Source organism: Nannobrachium achirus (genome assembly GCF_963921795.1).
Source record: "Nannobrachium achirus genome assembly, chromosome: 6".
NCBI lineage: Eukaryota > Metazoa > Chordata > Actinopteri > Myctophiformes > Myctophidae > Nannobrachium > Nannobrachium achirus.
In genome coordinates, this window is record NC_137815.1 from 28,401,778 (window position 1) to 28,423,249 (window position 21,472).

The 21,472-nt window shown below is 43.1% G+C and overlaps 1 protein-coding gene across 1 annotated transcript in view; it reads right to left on the reverse strand.

Moving 5' to 3' along the window:
* LOC308286965 (low-density lipoprotein receptor-related protein 1-like) overlaps nucleotides 1-21,472 on the reverse strand; it is a gene marked incomplete at both ends in the record, with an annotated part of 303,935 nt that overhangs the window by 136,349 nt on the left and 146,114 nt on the right. Inside the window, 8 exons of the mRNA XM_080728087.1 lie at nucleotides 1,194-1,274; nucleotides 1,736-1,852; nucleotides 3,719-3,844; nucleotides 6,847-6,987; nucleotides 14,601-14,726; nucleotides 16,158-16,347; nucleotides 20,163-20,385; nucleotides 20,881-21,061. Coding sequence (XP_080584213.1) covers nucleotides 1,194-1,274; nucleotides 1,736-1,852; nucleotides 3,719-3,844; nucleotides 6,847-6,987; nucleotides 14,601-14,726; nucleotides 16,158-16,347; nucleotides 20,163-20,385; nucleotides 20,881-21,061 — 1,185 coding nt within the window. The remainder of the gene's footprint in view (nucleotides 1-1,193; nucleotides 1,275-1,735; nucleotides 1,853-3,718; nucleotides 3,845-6,846; nucleotides 6,988-14,600; nucleotides 14,727-16,157; nucleotides 16,348-20,162; nucleotides 20,386-20,880; nucleotides 21,062-21,472) is intronic.

The window sequence follows — 21,472 nt, forward strand, 5'->3', positions numbered from 1 at the left end:
CTTTCTGAACTATGAAGCGGGTAACATGAGTATAGCTTTCCTTGCGGCCATGCGGCACTGTTAGTGGCCAAGCAGCCTCTGTAACTGCAACTGAGGCCTGTCCTAACAGTCTATATGAAGCTATAGGCTAGCTGCTAGCATCATGGCTAACTGAGGCCCGTCCTAGCAGGCTGCCTGTACAGTAGGCTAGGCTATATAGCATCATGGCTAACGGTGCATGTTGATCTATGCACTAACCAGTCGGGTTTGGACAATTCAACTCATCAGAGCCGTCCGCACAATCCTTTTCTGAAAGACACAACCAATGGGAAGACAGAGGAGTGGGCCAACGGGCACAAACATGTAGAAGAAAAACAAAATACAACACGACACAGAACAACAAAAGACATTCGAAAGAAAGACAGGTGTCAACACACAAACCTACACGCACACATGGACACACCAACAGACTCTCACTCCCAAAACGGCCTAATACTGTACGTCAGGGGTCTTCAACAGGGGGTCCGGGACCCCTATAGGTGGTCCTCGGAGTTACTACAGGGGGGCCGCCAAATCCTTGTGTGATAGGATCATTATTTTAAATTAACAACTTGAACCCTCGTATCCCTATTCCGAGGAGAACTTTAGACAAAAATAGCTGCGAGGTGTTGACGAAGTCTGCTTCAGCAGACTCAGTGACATTCGAGTTAATGTGTGCGTAGAGTTGTTCCGACACGCATTACTCCGACGCTGCATTGGTCCGACTCTCCCCATTACTATCTCTAACCCTAACCCTAACCGCACGCATAGCCACGTAGTCGGGGTAATGAGACGTCGGACTGACGTATTCCTACCCGAGTTAATGTCCCGACAGGGACAGAATCCTAACTCATATCTCCTCCTAGTCAACAACTTCCTGTCAAACCTTTGACGTTTGGTCAAATCCATCCCAATAAGTCACCAGTTTGCCGTGTTGGGAGCGAGAATGCATTGCACGCACGCACGCACACAAACACACAAACAAAACGAAAGGGGAAGCAGCGTGCTACTAGCTAGGAGGTTGATGAACACACTCACACAACAAGAGCCCAAAGGAAGACAGTGCATTCATTCATTTATTCATTCATTTACAGCTAGGTGTCTAGCATTCATTCATTCACAGCTAGGCACACTGCAGAAGGAAGGCAGAGAGAGCCTTGTAAGAGGATGCTAACCGTTATCGCAGCGCCAGTTTATGTTGATGCATCGTCCGTTGTTGCAGGTGAACTGGGTGAGGGGGAAGCAGGTGGGGTAGGCTGGGGAGAAACACGCGCACATAACGTAACTATTATTTGATGGGTGCACATACTATCCATAGAACAGACCAGTAGTAGTAGTACTGTAGTGAAAGTGAATTAACCACTTTCAACTTAACTTAAGAATAAATACTGTAAACCAATACATTAATTAATGAATTCAAAAACATCCAAAATAGCAGATCTATAAGATCACAATGTGGTCATATGATGACGTATTGTAATCTTGTACATTGTAATTTGTTTGCTATTCACTGTATTATTAAGTACAGTACTATATAAGTTGGTAGTTAAATACTTTTAAGTGTTATTATTTGACTGTGTAGGACAGGTACCAATCTAAAGACAAGACATAGATATTATGTAGTGCAGCCAAATATGTTTGCTTGTCATATTCAGGATCCACTTGCAGTCTTTACTGTATGAACACGGCAACAAAATACAAATAAAATAAAACTAACCACAGGACGCAGGCTCATCCGAGCGGTCTCCACAGTCATCGTCCAGGTCACACGTCCAGGAGATGGGGATGCAGCGGCCACTGTCACACGAGTACTGGTTGGGGGGACAGGTACGTGCTGAAAACATAACGACATAGAGAGGTCAAAGTACTGGTTGGGGGGACAGGCTGAAAACACAACCACAACATAGAGAGGTCAGGAGGAAACATACTTCTTTTTTTTCACCCAGTGCCAATTGCCTACGCTGTAATCCTGGGCACTACTCTCCCTCCCTGTGAAGGTACCTACCCTAGGGGATACGGGGAGAACATGCAAAGTCCACACAGAAAGGCCCCTTTGCCAACCCCACCTATACCAGGGTGTGGGCACTGATGACGCGGAGGAGCGAACACGCCCACAGCGCCCACAGCGTCCCCCGGTGGGAATCGAAACAAGGACCTTCTAGCTGTGAGGCGGCAGCGCTACCGACTGCGCCACCATGCCCCCAAAACATGCTTCTTTTAACCACTTGAACCCTCTTAATTCCTATTCTAGGGAGCTAAAACAGACGGCTACAACTCAGCGCATGATCAGCAAGGCTGAGGTTCTCTTCCAGTCATCTGGTGCCGTCCCAGGCTCTTCCACACTCCAGGAATGTGGAAGTGCCGTTTTCAAACCCAATACGTAAAAGGGTGATGTCAAATGGTTACCCTAACCAAACGGGTCCATTTGGTTCAGTTAACTGTCAGAGTTAAGGGGGGTCCACAGTCCACTAGAGAAGGTACCTGAACAGGTGGTGTTGTACTAGAGCAGGTGGTGTAATGAACAGGTGGTGTTGGACTAGAGAAGGTGGTGTTGGACTAGAGAAAACAAAATCTGAAATCATTCTATTCGGTCCCCCCAGCTCAACCATCTCCCTCCACTCACAACTTGGTCCCCTCTCCTCAAATGTCGCAACTGCAGCCCGTAACCTGGGTGTGATTTTTGACTCAGACCTCTCATTCAATAAACAACCACAACCGTAGTCCAATCCTGTTATTTTCAAAAATCAAGTCATTCCTGTCAACCACCGATTTAGAAAAGGTCATACACGCCCCCATATCATCACGCCTTGATTACTGTAACTCTATTCTGGCATTAGCAAGAAAAGAATATCACGCCTGCAGATGATTCAGAACTCGGCTGCTAGATTACTCAGCTCTGCACTGGCTACCGGTGAGCTCCAGGTGCGATTTGTGCGATTTGTCCCAAAAAAACGTTTGAGCCTCACATTTTTGAATGGCTCTCAGAGCATTTTCAGCTGCAGTACCACCTTTGGCCTGAACTGCGCCACCCCCCCCCCCCCCCCCCCCCCCACATTCAAAAAAACATGTTTTTTGAAAAAGAAAAAAATCTTTTTCAAAAATATATTAAAAAAAAAGAAAATAGTTTTCTTCAAAAACGGACGTTTATGACGTCACAAACGGCAGCAAATCTGGACAGCCTGTTTTGAGAACCCGTGGGATGCTTTTAACCTCCACCTTCCCAAAACCAGAGAAAGACACTTTGTGAGGATCGAAGGTGCTAGTGGGACCCCCAAAAAAGGTTTTAAAATAGGAAAAGTGAATTTTCATGGTGTATCACCTTTAATACTAACCTGGTAACCCGGGGCGATCGTGCTGTCGCCGCTCGGGCACCCAGGATGTGGAATGAACTGCCAGTGGAACTACGGTTAGAACCCTACCTAGGTTCAAGTCACTTTTGAAAACATACCTTTACACCAAATGTTTCTTATAATTGTGTAAAGAAGTGTTTTGTGAATATACACACCTGTATATTGATATTTGTGTATCACAAGTGTTCTATGCTTTGTTGTGTTTTGTGTCTTTTTGCTGTATGTTGTTGTTTTTAACCATATTCTGTCAAGCACTTTGTAACTGTTTGGAAAAGTGCTATACAAATAAAAGTCATTATCATTATCATTATCATAGAGAAGGTGGTGTTGGACTAGAGAAGGTGGTGTACCTGAACAGGTGGTGTTGGACTCGTCCTCGTCGTTCCCACAGTCGTTGTCTCCATCACAGAGCCAGCGCAGCGGGATGCAGCGGTTGTTCTGACACTTGAACCTGTCTGTGGGGCAGGTGTGCTGGTCTGGAGAGAGAGATAGAGAGACGGAGAGGTAGAGGGAGAGGGAGAGGGAGAGGGAGAGGGAGAGGGAGTTATGCTCGGCAGAGCAATGTGGCCACATGGTCAGCATGAAATGACTAGATTGCTATAGAACTTCTATAGCAATAATAATAATAGAAGCCAGGTCTGAGCCCCGCTCATAATAGGAACACTATCATCGCTTACGGCAGTGGTTCTCAACCTGTGGGTCCCCACAAACCAACATAAAGTTTAAGTGTATAGAGGGTATATGCACATTTCTAAAGTGACAATTGAAGGACTTTTTAACCTCTAAAATGACAAATTAAACATATTGGCCAAAATATTAGAGGCATAAATTGTGAAAATAGACAATCTACAACGCCTCGCAACCGTGTTGTACAAAATGTATTGCCTCAACTCTTAGTGCTCGTCAGGGTGGGGGGTCCCCAGTTAAAATATTATTATTTTGGGGGTCACGGCCTGAAAAGGTTGAGAACCACTGTCTTACGGTACATACAGAACAGACACATATTCCAGCTGTTAGGATGGAGCTGTGCGAGGTTACAATGCATACAGAACCGACACATATTCCAGATGTTTGGAACAGTCTGGACTGGAACCTGTCTGCAGTCTGACCACAGACAGACAGACAGACAGACAGACAGACAGACAGACGGATATACAGAAACACGCACATACTGTTAGACGGGAGAGTTTTTCCAGATCCTCTGACATTCCTGCATTCTCTCACGCACGCACGCACGCACGCACGCACGCACGCACGCACGCACGCACGCACACACAAAGCAGCACAGACAAACAGGCCACTCGCTTCACACTCACTCTGCTCTTTCTCAACTCACTGCTCACGTCACCAGACTGTCAAACTAAAATGGCCGGAGGTGGTGGTGGTGTTTTGGGGTTTTTTTTTACTCCGGAGGACGGCATGGCCAATCGGGAGGTTAAATGAGGTGTGTGAGAGTTTGAAAATATGACCAATGATGAAAAACTCCCATACCTGCTGGGTGAAGTAAAACAATGCGCAAACACAGCAGCAAGATTCGTGAGCTGCTGTGATAAGAGAAGGATATCAAATGGAACCCAAGCGCCTTAAAAACCATTGTATATATCCCTGCTCTGCCTGAACGTAACCGTGATGCATGAAAACTGTTTTCACCTGTACATATTTTGTTCTGATTGTATTGTATTCTGTACACTTCTGCTTTGGCAATGTAAACGTGTGTTTTCTCATGCCAATAAAGCCCTTTGAATTGAATTGAATTGAGTGTGTAAGGTGCTGGTTCTCAAAGTAGGGTCAGGGTACCCCCAGATGGTTCCCCAGCTAAATTTGTTGATACAGCATCCCAATCATTTTAACCTTTTTTATTTGCGACCGTCAGGTCGCAGTTACTATCAAAACCTCCACCGGATGTCAGTCTGTCAGTCACACGTCACACTTTTGCCCTACTTAGATCTCCGCCACCGTTGCCCCGATCCATGCCAAGCTTTGCACGCACACCCCTTGGCGGCCAAATCACAACCTCCACCCCTCATTTCTCACATGGCCCTCTTCTAGCGCCACCATGAGGCCGATTCTTGCAAGACACATTTTTGGACACTGCTCCTACAGATTTTGCCCTAAAATCACCCAAAGCGGTACACAGTATCTCTAAAGTCATGTCATCAACATGGATCTCTCCCATTTCCCATATTCCCTCCTGATTGCCTAACATTGCCTTCTAAAGTTTGTGTATGCGACCTGACGGTTGCTTATCTCCCGATTAGGGAGTCTTACTGGTTTTATCCATATCTTACCTATTCATAAATAGCAGGTGTACAAGTTCACAGCTCGTCACTTAGCGTCGTGATGTGAACATGTACAGGTACATCTGCTATTTTTGAACATTTAAAAATAAATCTTGAAAAGTATTTTTAAAAGGTAAAATAATGTTGAACTTTTAAACACCACCACATATAGGCTATAATGTAGCCTAACAGCGAGTCGCAGGTTCGATTCCAGAGCCCGACAACCTTTGTTGTGTGTCACTCCCCGTCTCTCTAACGGGTTTCCTGTCACTTCCCACTATGTAATATCCAAATAAAGGCAGCGAAGCCCCCAAAAATATCTTAAAAAAGAGAAGACCCAAAAAGGCCTTTTCCACCGGCAAAGAACCGGTTCGGGTTCTTTCTCCCGCCTATGGGATGAACGAGAGGTGAGCTTTTCCACCGAGAACCGAGTTGGTTCTGAACCGTAAAAGTTGGTTCGCGGTCAGTTCGCAAGAATAAACCAAGGCTCCAAGAAAGTTGCCATCCCATAGGCGGGAGAAAGAACCCAAACCGGTCCTTTGCAGGTGGAAAAGGCCCCAAAATGTAAAAAACACCACACCTAAAATGTTGACATCCTCACAAGTATAGTGTGTGCATGCGTGTGTTAGGGCATTCACCAAATATTCGAATATTCGAATATCAAAGTCACTATTCGACGCTGTTCTCCGAAGTCGAATATTCGCTTATTTTTTTTATTGTTATTGTTTTCTCTTTAAAAGATATATAGTTTATAAAGCTTGGCTAGATAGGAAGTCATAAGAATGAGTTGTCAATGGCCCTGGTGGATGAATTTGTTAATGCTCTATACCAGCGGTTCTCAAACTTTTTTTAGGCGGTGACCCTCAAAATAAACATATTTGAACTGGGGACCCCCACCCTGACAAGCACTTGGAATTGTAGGTATTACATTTAATGTGACTCGGTTCCGCAGATAAATATTGTGAAAATAGCAGATCTACCAGTACATGCTCACAACGCCTCGCATTGTGAGCATGTAGATCGGCTATTTTCACAATGCTCGCTTGCTGACTTATTATTTGACAGTTTGGCCAGTCCTGTCGAATATTCGACTATTCAAATACTTTGAGGTTGAATAATTCGAATACTAAAAATCACTATTCGTGAATGCCCTAGTGTGTGTGTATGTGTGTCCGCGCGCAGGCATGCGTGTGACTCACGGCAGAGCTCGGGAGCTTCGTCGCTGTTGTCCAGACAGTCGTTGTCTCCGTCACACTTCCATCTCTCCTGGATGCAGCGGTTGTTCTTACAGGCAAACTCCCCCTGCTGGCACTGCGGCGGAGGGCTGTAGGACGGGTTGGCTAACCCCGGAAGAGAGACAAAGAACACAATAATAAAGACATGACGTGCAGGAGCGGTTGGCCTGCGGAAATAAAGAACATGAGGTGAGAAGAACAGGATACAGAGAGACAAACTTGTGAATGACTCATTCCTTCTCTGCCAACAAGACAACGAGGGTGGTCAGTTTCCTACAGACCACTTTCCTGAGCGCTGCCCCGTAGAGCAGTGGTTCTCAACCTTTTCAGGACACGACCCCCAAATTAAATCATATTTTAACTGGGGACCCTGCACGAGCACTTGGAATTGTAGGAGTTGGCATTACATTTAAATTTGACTCGATCTATTCCATTGTGAAAATAGCCGATCTACATGTAGATCTGCTATTTTCACAATTTCTGCCTCTAATATTTGACAATTTTACCAATGTTTGACCAGAGGTACAAAAAAGGTCTTTAACACATTGGCCGCCATTTTAACATTGACTGTATGGCTCTCCTGCCATTTTGTTTAATAAAAAAATGTATATATTTTTTTTATATTGACATTTTTCCTAAATTCTGTATTTTTTCGACAATGTCATACAGAACCTCAAATGAAACAGGACAAACTCTAGTCTCACCGAAAAATAAAATAAATAAATAAAAAGCTTTTTTTTCTATAGTTGCAGCCATCTCAAAATAGCCATTTTTGACCAAAATCCAGCTATAATTGAAAGAACTGGAGATATTGACCTTTTTGTGATTGATGGCTTTTCGAGCGAATAACTCAGTTGATATTTGTATTTATGGCGTCAGGCACTTATCAGATACGTGTACTAATGTAATTATGTAATAGGAATTATTTTTAGAATTTTCTGTTTAGAAAAATGCAGAGAAAAATATTTTTATATGCTATGTCTGACCAAAAACAGCAAGTTCACATTGATATACTATTACTGCTACAGTATTCTACAAGTCTGCTACAAGTCACTTGGGGGCGCTGTCTCTCTGTTTCTGTGTGTAAATGCTAGTTGCGCTCTGTAGGCCTACAGGTGCACACACACACATTGACATCAAAGGGGGCATGAGTCTTTACAACCAGTAAGACTCCCTAATCGGGAGATAAGCGACCGTTGGTCGCTTATCTCCACAAATATCACAACCTCCACCTCTCACGTCATACGGGTAGCCATAGTTACACCTGGAATGTTGAATCTCCATATATGGAGATAACCTACGCATCACACAAAGTCTGACCTCACCAGCCCATACTTGGGCATGGACGACTTATATCTCCATATACGGAGATGGCCATATATGGAGATACGATGACATCACAGAGTCCACAGCTGATGATGTGGCGTGATGTCATACAATACACAAACAAGCCCTATATAAAGGGGCAATTCTCACCAGGGAAGAGAGCATTGCCTGGAATGTTGAATCTCCATATATTGAGATAACCTACGCATCAAACAAAGTCTGACCTCACCAGCCCATACTTGGGCATGGACGACTTATATCTCCATATACGGAGATGGCCATATATGGAGATACGATGACATCACAGAGTCCACAGCTGATGATGTGGCGTGATGTCATACAATAAACAAACAAGCCCTATATACTGATGCGATACGATGACATCACAGAGTCCACAGCTGATGATGTGGCGTGATGTCATACAATAAACAAACAAGCCCTATATACTGATGCGGAGATATGAGCAGGGCAAAGGTGTGACGTGTGACGTGTGACCGACCGACGGACGGCCGGTGGAGGTTTTCATAGTAAACTGCTCCCTGACGGTCGCAATAACACTTCTAGAATACATCTCTAGAATGGATTGCTATGACATTTGTTCAACAAGGTGATCAGCAATCTCTCAACACGTCGCTCTGCGACACTTTGAGAGCTTGTAGAGCTTGTAGATCTGCTATTTTCACATTCTAGCACATGTTAGAAAATGTCTCCCCCTGCCCCTAAAAAATCCTCTGCACTGCCCTGGCAAGAGCAGGGCAGACGCAGTTTGCTAACGAGGCGAGGCTGTAGTTGATCGATCGCTTGTTGGCTGTAGTTGATGCTTGTTTTGGTGGAGCGTGGGCCAGGGACCCCCACGCCCACCTGGTTCCCTAAGTGTTGGCTGGAGACCAGGGGACCCCCTTTGTGAGACCCCATCGACAGGGACCACTTGTCCCTGCAACTGGATCATGTGAACTTTATGTAACAAATGATCGGCTTATTGATTGATTTTACAATGTTATGTAACTCCGCACTGCTCTGGGAGGTCGGCGAAGCGTTGGACCCGCGGACCCCTTATTGGTTCCGTTAGAAAGGCGACCAGGGACCCCCACCTTTGCAAAGGCGATCATGGCTTGTTTGTGGACTAAAGTTTGTGGACTAAATACCATTACAAAACTAATATTATAGCCTGGATATATGGATTATAACCCAGGGTGTGGATTCAAATCAACCATCATCATTATCAGGTACGTTTTAGAAGCATTTATATGGCGAATTGGCGATAATTGTGTGTTTTGTTTCTTGAGAGAGAGAGAGAGAGAGAGAGGCAGATCTCACTGATAGCACTGTTTTTTTATGGGACTGAACACCATCAGGGGGTCCAACAGGGACCACTGAAACAGAGATATAGTGGTCCTGGAGGGAAGCACACACACACACACACACACACACACACACACACACACACACACACACACACACACACACACACACACACACACACACACACACACACACACACACACACACACACACACACACACACACACACACACAGCTGTTCTCACACTTTTTTTTCTTCTCTTTTTTTTTTCGGCAGCCAGCCTTTTGAGCTCAAATGCGTCTTTTGCCAGTTCACTGTGGGTTATGGGGAGATTTATACATTTGTATTGCAACTAGAAATTTGAGGCCCTTCGGGCCGCAAAATCCTAGAGTTCGGGCCGCTGCGCGGCCTTCACCGCCATGTTGCGGCAGCATGGTGTGTACCCCAGAATAGAGATGAATCTACAGCACGTTGCCCTGTTTGCAGTGTCTGTGGATTGGATAGTCTATTGGTGAAGTGAATGAATAGGCTCTCCCCTATCCTGCTGTCCAGAGGCGGAAAAACGGAAGCACTAACACACAGCAAGAGTGGACAGTCTGACAGTCTGGACACAGACTACTGACAACCTACTATTAGTCCCATTTAAGTTAACTGTTCTGTTGTGCTGATGTCACTCTGCTCATTGATACTTTGACTTAAGCATAAAATGTGTGTACTTTTTCCACCACTGATTTGATTTCACACGTGTTACCTTTCAACATCACAGCAAATGAAACGGCAGCTTTTAATCTATGCATAAGATAAAATAATAATAATATTGAAAAGGCTAATTGAAAAAGGAGGGCAGTATGAGTTTGCGATGAATTTATCATGGTTAAAGTGGTTTGAAGTTACAATGGGTTTGTATAGAAAGGGGTGTGTCTAATAAAATATCAAATATCTAAATCTGAATCAAGCAACTTAAAAACTGTCTCTCAAAAGGTAGAAGCTGAGTAGATGATGAATTGATCCAAAAATGTTTTGAAAGTGAAATATCAAGGGACAAAAGGTTTTAAAAATATATGTAGCCCTATTTCCCTGTATTTATCAAGGAAATGTACAAATGAAATGAGATTTAAAAGCAAAAAGAAATACATCTAAACACATCTGTTTTTTTCAGTGTTTGCAACACTATACTCTAATATACTACCTATATTGAGAAATAAGATAGCAGGGGCACTACTGGTATCCCTCAAACCACTGGTGATATGAAAGGACTTTTACTTGTAACAGAGTATTTCTACAATGCAGTATCGTGAGCTTGTAGATCTGCTATTTGCAAAATATTTTTTGATATTTTAAAATGGACATTATGCCTTCTGAATACTTTTTTTCAAGTTAATTTTGAATTCCAGACTTTTACTTGTACAAAGTATGGTTATTACTCCACTACATTTATGCTGTGATAACTTTAGATGCATTGTGAGTTTATATATCTGCTATTTTCAAAATACTTTTATATTTGAAAAGGGACATTCTGCCAAAGTACCTCTGAGAGTGGATTCCCCACTGCCAATGTGTTTCAATGACAATGGAGCATTCTTCTTCTTTTTTTTTTTTTTGTAGAAATGCTCATTGAAATGCATTGGCAGAATTGGGAAATCCAATTCAAAGGCATGAGAAAACATACGTTTACATTGCCAAAGCAATCCACTCTCATAGTGACTTTGTTGTGGGAGCAGTAGCAATACTTTTGTACTTTTGAGTAAATGTTGAATTGCAGACTTTTACTTGTAACTGAGTATTTCTACATTGCCGTACTGATACTTTTACTTAAGCAAAACATTTGTGAACTTTCTGTCTGTGTGTCTGTCAGCACAACGACCATGATCTGGCGATTGACATTATTTCTTTCATAGTTAAATGATGGGGCGCAAAAGTATTGCTGGCGAGTGGCGACCATTAGTGTCCATTGATCATTGTGAAGGAGTAGTGATACTTTTACTTAAAACATTTGAGTACCTTTTACACCACACATGCATTTTTTTTTCCTCTTTTCTATTCAGACACATTACGGTATTTCTGTCTTTCATTTTTTTCTTTTTACACCACACACGCACCACTTTTTTTTCTATTCTGACACATTACGGTATTTCTGTCTTTCATTATTCATTATTATATAAGAGAGAAAAATACTTTATATCGCTGACTTTCCTTTTTTGACGCCTTCAATTATCATGGTCAAGGGGAAAAACGCGTGCGTGCACACACAGCGCGTATGGTACGGCCCGGGTCCATTTGGTACCGGGAGCCGGGAGGCAGTGAAGTTTGTCGCGGAATAGGAGTGCACCATGCTAAAAAGTAAAAAATATCCCGACCGTCTCTCTCTCTCTCCCTGTCTCTCTCTGTTGATGTCAAGCTGTGTGTGTGTGTGTGTGTGTGTGTGTGTGTGTGTGTGAGAACGTACTGGGCTGTTACACCGCAAATGTTGACCTATAGAATCTGGTGACAATGGTTGCGTTCACTGCATATAATGTAAACAGACGTTAATAAAGTATTGGTGAGGCGATGACGTGGTGTAGGCCTATACTGTTTGATTTGCGTTGTAGATGACAACTATTTGAGGGGACTATTAACGCGAGTGGGCGGCCAATAGTGAAATACGGACGTTACCGCGATTGAGATGAAAGAGAAGTAGTAGAAAGTTGTGAGCTAACTATTAGCTATTTGGCTAACTGTTTCCTTTCCGGGTCGAGTCGGTCGACTTGAGGCTATTTTATACAGAGGCAAAAGATGACGGTAATAACGAATACAACTGTATACTGAGGTTTGTAAACTACATCTTGCAAAATTGGCATGAGTGTTTGAATTTGTAAGCTATATTTAGTAGATATTTAGTACGTCTTGGCCAAGTAGTTTGGTTTTAAAATAGCGGGTGATTGCAGGGGCGTCAATTGGGTATGGCAGGGGTATGCAGGGGTATGCAGCTGCCATACCTTGGCTACAGGGGGAAATAATAAAAATGTACTTTTCATCATGCCTGTTGCTAAGGTATGGCAACATGACTGGTGTCTAGTCATGTTGCCATACCTTACCTTTTTCTGAACTGACGCCACTGGGTGATTGTTGACCCGGGAGTAGATGAGTTACTCCGATGTAATTTAAAGATTTATACATTATTACAGTATTTTTTTCAAACACACTTACTTTGATGTGTGATATTTTAGGTTCCCTTTAAGATAAAAGGCTCAGACTTTGTGACGGGCTGTGGAAGAATGTAATTAAACATTACATTATATAAAAGCAAATTCTCGGGACTATCGGGCCTGGCGGGGAACGACATTGGGATTTTCTCGGGACTATCGGGGGAGGCGGGGAATGAGTTAAAGTCCTTAAATTGTCACTTTAGAAATGTGCAGATACCCTGTATAAACTTATACTGTATGTTGGTCTGTTTACTGTTGAGTGAGAAAACAATGTTAACATTTAGCTAAACATCTGGGGACCCCCCAAAATAATTTGGGGACCCCTCTGGGGGTCCCGACCCACAGGTTGAGAACCACTGCCATAGAGGGCGCAGCCAGCCATCGCTGCAGTGTCAAATCTGTCAATAGTCACTATCTGTTGCTACACGGGACGGGGGAGTTACTAGTGTGGCAGTCTGCTTACTCCCTTACCTGCTTTTTTACTAAAACTAACTTTACAAAGATGTACAGAAAGTCTGGACGAACCTGTGTAGTTTATGTTCCAACAGTAGTGGGAAAAAAATCTACTTTGGAGAGGAACTGAATGTGAAATCCACAAGATTGTAAATGCTTGAGGCGGTACAGTTTACATAAGATTCCCTGGGCGTGCAGAGGACAAAGATGTTCGCCAGTAGAGGATCAAAAATATCAACCTAAAGGACTTTGTTCCCACAAAGAACGGCCCGGTAGGTTTTGGAAACGTTTGGACAGCTACTCACTGTTAGCATGCAGCCTCTGGAAGTCATGCGTGTTTTGTTTTGGTTTCCCCGGGTTGTATCAAGGGTTGACACCGCAGCAATGGCTGCGCCCTCTCTACAGGGCAGCGTTCAGGAAAACGGTCTATAGCTAGCTAAGCAACCGACCCAAAAAATACCTGGGTTCGAGTTCCAGGCAAATGTAGCAGGAGAGTCTCAGAGCCTCTGCCTGATTACCTAAAACATAATATCGCCCCCGGGTAAAGAAGGAAGTCCCCTTTAGGCTAGTGGTGAAGACGTTGGATTTCCACATGGGAGATGGAGGTTCGAATCCCGGGCGTTACACAAAGGAAACAATTTAGTTCTCGTTCAGATAAAGATCTTAAACGGTCGAAAAACATGTTTGCAATTTTTATAGAATAAAATTTGATTTAACTTGAACTTCCTCTTGTCCAAATTGTTGGAGTGCAGGGATCTCCTCTTCCTTTTTAAATTAATTTGGTTGCTTCAAAGAAACTAGCTAGAACACAAGCTAAAAATCAACATAACATAACATTCTTACCATTAGTGGTCAATCAAAAACGAATCCAAATAACTCAACATATTCGAAGTAATGAACATAATGTCTGCATGATGTATATTTAGCATCTACATGGTACTGAGGAGGAGGGTTGGCTGACAGAAGCCACAGAGAGAACAAAATAAAGAACATGAGGTGAGAAATAAACCTGTGAATGACTCATTCCTTCTCTGCCAACAAGACAAAAACTAGGGTGGTCCATTTCCTATAGCTAAGCAACCGAAACAAGACAATGCAATAAAGTACAGTACAGTACAGTACAGTACATTACATTACAGTACAGTACAGTACAGTACAGTACAGTACAGTACTGGTTCTCCACAAGGGAATCGGGGGACCCCCAGGGGTCCTTGAGGGGGGTTCCAATGTATCCACAGTACAAATGAAACCATTTAACACATCTAGTGCCGGGTATATAATTAATTAATTCTGTAAAAGTTCAGAAAAAAATAGGCTATATCCATGTCGGATAGAATGGATACTGTAATTTATGTGTGTTTTTTAGCTTTATTAATGTCTTACTGTACCACGCGCTGTATACATGTCTGACTAATATTCAATCAATCAATCAGTATATTACTGTGTTCTACCTTTACAGCTGGTGTTGTCCGCAGGGTCTAGTATCTGGTCCTCTGCACAGGCGCAGGAGCGTCCTCCCGGGGTGGCCAGACACAGGCTGCTGCAGCCGCCGTTGTACACCCGGCACGCGTTGGAGCCTGAGGGAGAAACCCACATGCGTGAGGCACTCTTTATCCAGAGACATTTACAGTAAGCAGGGTAAACATGGGGCAATACATCAAAAGCAAAGAAATAGTAATCTAGAACAGGGGTTCCCAAACTTTTTTGTCTCAGGGCACCCCATAAATATATTTTTTTTATCCGCTACATTATAATATTCACTCCCAGCTCCTTCTATTTATAGCATATCGTCGTTGTCGGGTGGAAACCTTGTATGTCCAAAACCGTTCGTTTTGTATTTATCATCTATAAAATGTACTAAACTAGTGAAAACAGCAGATCTACAAGCACACATCGCCTCGCGATGCGAGGCGTTGTGTGCTTGTAGATCGGCTGTTTTCACTAGTTTTGTGCGACAGTCTTGTATGATGAAGCAGGGCTTTGCTTTACCAAAAGACGTATGCATTTGAAACTTGGAGATACGAGGTTTCTGCCCGACAGTGACGATATTTTAGTGATTATGTTGCGAGGAAAACGTTGAGATAATAGCCATTTTGGTTAGAACTGACTGATAATAACTTTGTACTTCAAGTATAAAATGATACTAAATATTTTTTCAAGTGTTCAAATAATTTCCAAATATTATCAATGATCTCGCGGCACCCCTGGACTGCCGTCACGGCACCCCAGGGTGCCCCGTCACCCACTTTGAAAACCCCTGATCTAGAATCATGGGTAAACCAGGACCCTATCATCAGTCTAAACAGTATGATATCGAAAAAACTATAAATCTTTACATTGAAACTATACCCGCTATAGGATGCCAGGTTTACAAATAAACCTGGCATCCGTCTACATAACGTGCCATCTAAATTACATTTTTAACCTTTGCATAAGCCTGCAAGGTCTTCAAGGCCAGGTCAAGTGCTATGTCTGGTCAGGTGGAGTCTGAAAAGGTGAGTCTTCAGATGACGGCGGAGGATTGGGAGTGAGTCTGAATAGTCTGGGACGTGTGAATATACCGGTACACAGTGAAGTATTCAGCATGTTGGGACGGACACTGGCCGTGGCCACAACCCTGCTGCTGCTGCTGCTGCTGCACATTGTACATGTGTATCTTTAAAGGAGTAGTTCAGCCCCCAAATGACTTTTTTCTATTGATTACTCACGCAATGGAGAGTTGAGTTCAATAATATTTTACCCTGATGGTTTCCCCATCCAGTGCCATGCATTTGGGTCCCCATCCAGGGCCATGCATTTGGGTCCCCATCCGGAATCAATGGGGGTATACGTATTTACTATAATCATATTTTTGTCTTAGGAATGCGACAAATACAAAAAAATATGATTTAACTCAAATCTCTATGGCACGAGTAATCAATAGAAAAAAAGTCATTTTGGGGGTGAATTACTCCTTTAATGTTACCTTGCTGCTGCTGAGCTTCGTACATGTGTATCTTTAACGTTACCTTGTTGCTGCTGCGCGTCGTACATGCGTATCTCAAAGATGGGCGGCCTCTCGTTGCGCAGCAGCGTGGCGGCCCCCGTGCTAGTGTCCAGCTTGTAGATGCTCCCGCTGCGGTACTCGTTCCAGAACAGGAAGTTCTTGTAGTGGCACAGGCCGAAGGCGTGGCTCAGCTCCTGGCCCTCGTACACCGTCTGAAACAAACACAGTAAACCGCTCATCAGGCACATGCACACATAGACATGAAAGGGGGCTTGAGCCCCTGCCCTTTTAACAGTCTGTAAAAAGTGCCCTCTCCAGACCACAAATGCCGTTTTTACTATGGTGAAAGAAATGCAAATGCCCTCTTTCCATGCCGTACCTGAAGGCAGCATTCAAGAGAATTGCCTTGTCCAAACTCTCCTGAACTTGAATGCAGCATCTTATGTTGAAAGAATTGCCCTCACTGCCGTACACTAAATTTCCAGTATTGCCTTTTTTATGCTTAGTTCAGTGTGGTATCAAGTACTGAAAATAGCCAGAGGTCAGCTTGGAGGTGGTGCATCTTGGGAATGGGGGGGGGGGGGGGGGGTGACTTTCGGCAAAAAATATCACTGCGTAGCGACGCGTTGTGAGTTTGATTAAGCATGATTAAATAAAAAGAAACGGTTTTGGACATACAAGGTTTCCATTCGGCAACAACTTATACTAAATAACCCTTTGAGGTAAATCAGTACGATTGATGATGATTGATGATGATGATTCCTCACATAAGTATTTACGTGAACGCTGAATGAATGGATACAGTGTTTTTACACACTTCACAGTCAGTCATCATAAAAGAAAAGGTTCTGACATTTAACAGAATAGCAATTCCAGCACTGCCACCACGGGCAAACATCTGAAAAAACATGGACCTCGTAGCTGCATCGAGTGCTGCTTGCCTGCCCCACTGTTCGTTTTCCAGCTGTGTTTTCTATTGAAAGTAAAAAGTCCATATTCATCCATATTCACATCCATATGCGCGTCCATTTTATTCACAGAGCAGCAGTGTTCACACTATTTAATGCACCACATTATTTGGAACAAACTCCCACAGAAAACCGCAGGTCTGCAACTCTAAGCTATTTTAAATCAAAAGTGAAAACTTTTCTGTTTACCGCTGCCTTACTGAGCATTTTGACTTATTGACCGGTAATTTTAGGCTATTATTTTTATTTTGTATTCTATTAAAGCTACACAACGTAACTTTCCTCTTACCTCCAAAGTTGAACCCGGAGTTGAACCTGTTTTTTTTCTTCTTTTTTTTTTTTTTACCATTGAGCTAATAGAGCCTGCCTGCTTATTCAGGGGATAAATTGAATCTTGACTTTCAGGTCAAAATTTGTGTCAAACCAGGAACAGATTTGTGTCAGACGTGGCTCAGGGCTCTGTACTTGGTATTTCCCTCTCCACCAAACATTTCCCTCCACACCAAACATCTCGAGCTTGTAGATCGTCTGTTTTCACCTAAATGTGCCGTCATGGCATCAGGCGCAAACAAATCAGTCAGCTCCATATATGGAGCACAAGAACAATCACTACCATTATGGCATCGGCCGGGCAAGAGAACCACCACCACTACTACATGAACTACTCAACTTAACACATATGGTGCCAACCCCGAGTTTCCCGAGTTTGTATTGGTACTACCGCTGTGCCAACCCCGAGTTTCCCGAGTTTGGGCCGTTTTTGAAAAAAAAAAAAAAAAAAAAAACTTTTTTTTTTTTTTTACATTTTTTTTTTTCAATTTTTTTTTTGGACCTCCAGAAATGTATTAGGCATGATCGCGATGGCGAAATTGCATGTTTAACCCCCATACCAACTCATTCTTTCAAACATGGCAGCCATGTTTGTTTACATCTGAAGAAAACATAATGGCTGATAAATCATGAATGCCTGAACGGATTTCCAAGCGGATTTTTTTGTTTGAAAGCTGTGAACAGCATCTACACACGTGGTGCATCATCTAGGCATGGGCGTGCACTTTTTACACAATTGCACAATTACATGGAAGTCTATGGTAACCATGGCAAAAAATCATTGCAACATAAGTGTTAAGATGGCTCAGGGGCCACGCAGCAAAATACCAAAAGTCCAAGGGCTGCAAACTAAAAGTTACGGTCCTATTTTGGAAGTTTCGACAATGATTTCGTAACACACTACATGAGTTAAAAAAGTAAGGAAACACACAGAAAACAGCTACATTTGACATTTCCAAACCTCACTGAACAAAAAGTTTGTCATGGAATGATTAATGAATAATGATGAAATGATGAAGTTTCTTCTATTGGAACAAACAAAATAGCAAAAAAGAAAAAAGGTCTTGTATAAAACAACACAAAAAATTAATCTTAGGGGTTTTGGAGATACAAATGAAAAACTGAAAGTAGAAAAAATATATTTTTATTGGTATGACCATGGCGGTCCGCACAGACATGCTGCAGGGGCCGCAGGTTGAACAGCACTGCTCTAGATGTTCTCAAACCTCTCTAGGACAAATAAACTGGCCTTGCCTTGAAGCAACAGTGTGGTCAGAATAATATACTATTATATACTAGTATATACTGGCCCTGCAGTTATTAAAACCCATTTAGAATGGGTGCACATTATTGTGTATCATTTTATGCTTTAGCTATTGAAAAATAGCAGATATACAAGCTCACAGCGCGGCACCGAGTGCCGCGCTGCGAGCTTGTAGATCTGCTATTTTTGAAAAATCGTGAAAATTAGAATTTTGACCCGATTCTATAAGTGTCTTTTGAATCCTTCTAAGATTTTTTGAAAAACCTATGTTTCTATGTCAGCAATCTGGCTTAGCCATAGTCAAAGAAAAGGTCCTTTTCACTTAAACGGAGCTGTTCTTGAGAGACTACTATGTCAGTGGTTCTCAAACCTTTTCATGTGAAGGACCCCCAAAATGATATTTATTTGGCCACGGACCCCCATCTCAAAATATTTAGTTCCAGGGACCACCCAGAAGCAAAATTTGAGTTACAAACGTTCGCTTTGAAAATACATATTCAAAGATTTGCACACATTTTCACGACTTTTTCAAAAATAGCTGATCTACAAGCTCGCAGCGCGGCACCTGTATATCTGCTATTTTTCACAGGTTAAAGCATTCCATAATTCTAGGCCTAAATGGGTTAAACCTGGAGAAGAAGAGGACAGGATGGACGTCCTTACCACATCACCCACCACCCGTGGTGGAAAGTAGCTACGTACATACTCAAGTACTGCATTTGAGTACAATTTAGAAATTAGATTTTGTACTTGAGTATTCTGGAAGGAGCTAAGCTCCAACATCTGGCTTTGTCCGGGATCTGAAGCGTGGCCTACATCTGTCCTACATCTGGCCTACATCTTGGCACAAAGTGCTCAAAGTTTTTTTTTCGCAGGACATTTTTACTCCACTACAATTATTAATAAAAAAATACATCCACCACTGCTCACCACATCAGAAGACATGGCTTCACATTCTCCTGAGAGTTTAAACGTCACTTATTACCTTAAGTGGGCTTAAATGTGGCGAGAGAGAGAGAGAGAGAGAGAGAGAGAGAGAGAGAGAGAGAGAGAGAGAGAGAGAGAGAGAGAGAGTACAGACATTCCAACAAAGTGAAAGCCAGGAACATTAACTTTACAATGAGTCAGTTCATTGCGATTCCGACTGGACCATTATTCTGATTATAAGTGGAATAAAATGTCACTTATGGTTTCTTTTTCCTTTGTTGCAAGTTTTCAGTTTCCTACCAAAGAGCACTTTCGCTACACTGTTTTTGAGCGGTGCTCCTGGAAGGAGATAAGATCCAACATCTGGCGCTCAAATGTTGTTGTACGCCCACGCCCAGTGTCACATTGGCCGTCACGTGACGCTTAATGAAATTAACGTATAAATAAATAGAACCTCTCACTTCACAGTAGGTGTGATTTTTTGAAATTCCGAGCACTTAGACCCTTTCATTTTTCTTGATAACAATATGTAGCTGACCTTGCGTTCGGAGGTGTTGAGGTAGACCATCTCGATGCGGTCGTAGTAGGCGTCCACCCAGTAGAGGATCTCGTGCGGGATGTCCAGACTCAGGCCGTTGGGCCACAGCACCGTCTTGCTGGTCAGGAACACGTTGCGGTTGGAGCCGTCCATCCAGGCGCGCTCGATCTTCCCTCGCTTGCTGGCCTTGGGGTCTTCTTCCCAGTCCGTCCAGTACATCCACCTGAGGGGAGGACCATAGGGGGGCCGTCAGTGTGGGGTGGGAGCAGGCACGTGCACACATAAACATCAAAGGGGGCTTGAGCCCCTGCCCTTTTATCTGTCTGTAAAAACTTCCCTTTCCAGACCATAAATGATTTTTTTACTATGGTGAAAGAAATGCAAATGCCCTCTTTCCATGCCATACCTGAAGGCAGCATTCAATAGAATTGCCTTGTCAAAACTCCACTGAACTTGAATGCAGCATCTTATGTCGAAAGAATTGCACTCTCTGTGTAGAAATCCATGCCGTTACGCCACCTCTCCAGTATTGACTTGGTTATGCTTAGTTCAGTGTGGTGAGCATCTCTGGATGTATCAGAGGTGTTGTTTCGTCTAAAAGTTACTGAACAATGTTCATCAAACCTCCACTTCCATTCTGCAGACATAATACACACACACACACACACACACACACACACACACACACACACACACACACACACACACACACACTGACCCATGCAGGGGGTCCACCACGATGGCGCGGGGGTGTGTCATGGTGCCCTCGATCAGGGTCTTGCGGGTCTGGGAGGCCTTCTCCAGCCGCGCCACGCTGATGGTCTTCTTGGGCCCGTCGTCCGTCCAGTACAGGTTGTCTGCCATCCAGTCCACCGCGATGCCTTCCACCGTGTGGATGCCTGGGAGGAGGACACACAACGACCTGCTAGAATGCTTTGTTCCATTATTCCACCACTTAATTGAACTATTAAAAGTAATACAAAAAAAAGTAACGGAAGCTGGCATTAATTTCTGTTCACAAAACTATATACTGTATTTTTTTTTCTATTTCTGCTAAGCAGCAAGCTATATATCGTCACTGTCGGGCCAAAACCTTGTATCTCCAAGTTTCAAATGTGCAAGTTTTTCCACAGACAAGGCCGTCGCACAAAAGTAGTGAAAACAGCAAATCTTTGATTTTGGCTGTTTTCACTAAAATGACAAATACAAAACAACCGGTTTTGGACATACAAGGTTTTCACCCGACAACGACGATATGCTTAGATCATTTTATATTAGGATACATTCATGTGAATGTGAAGACGAAACGG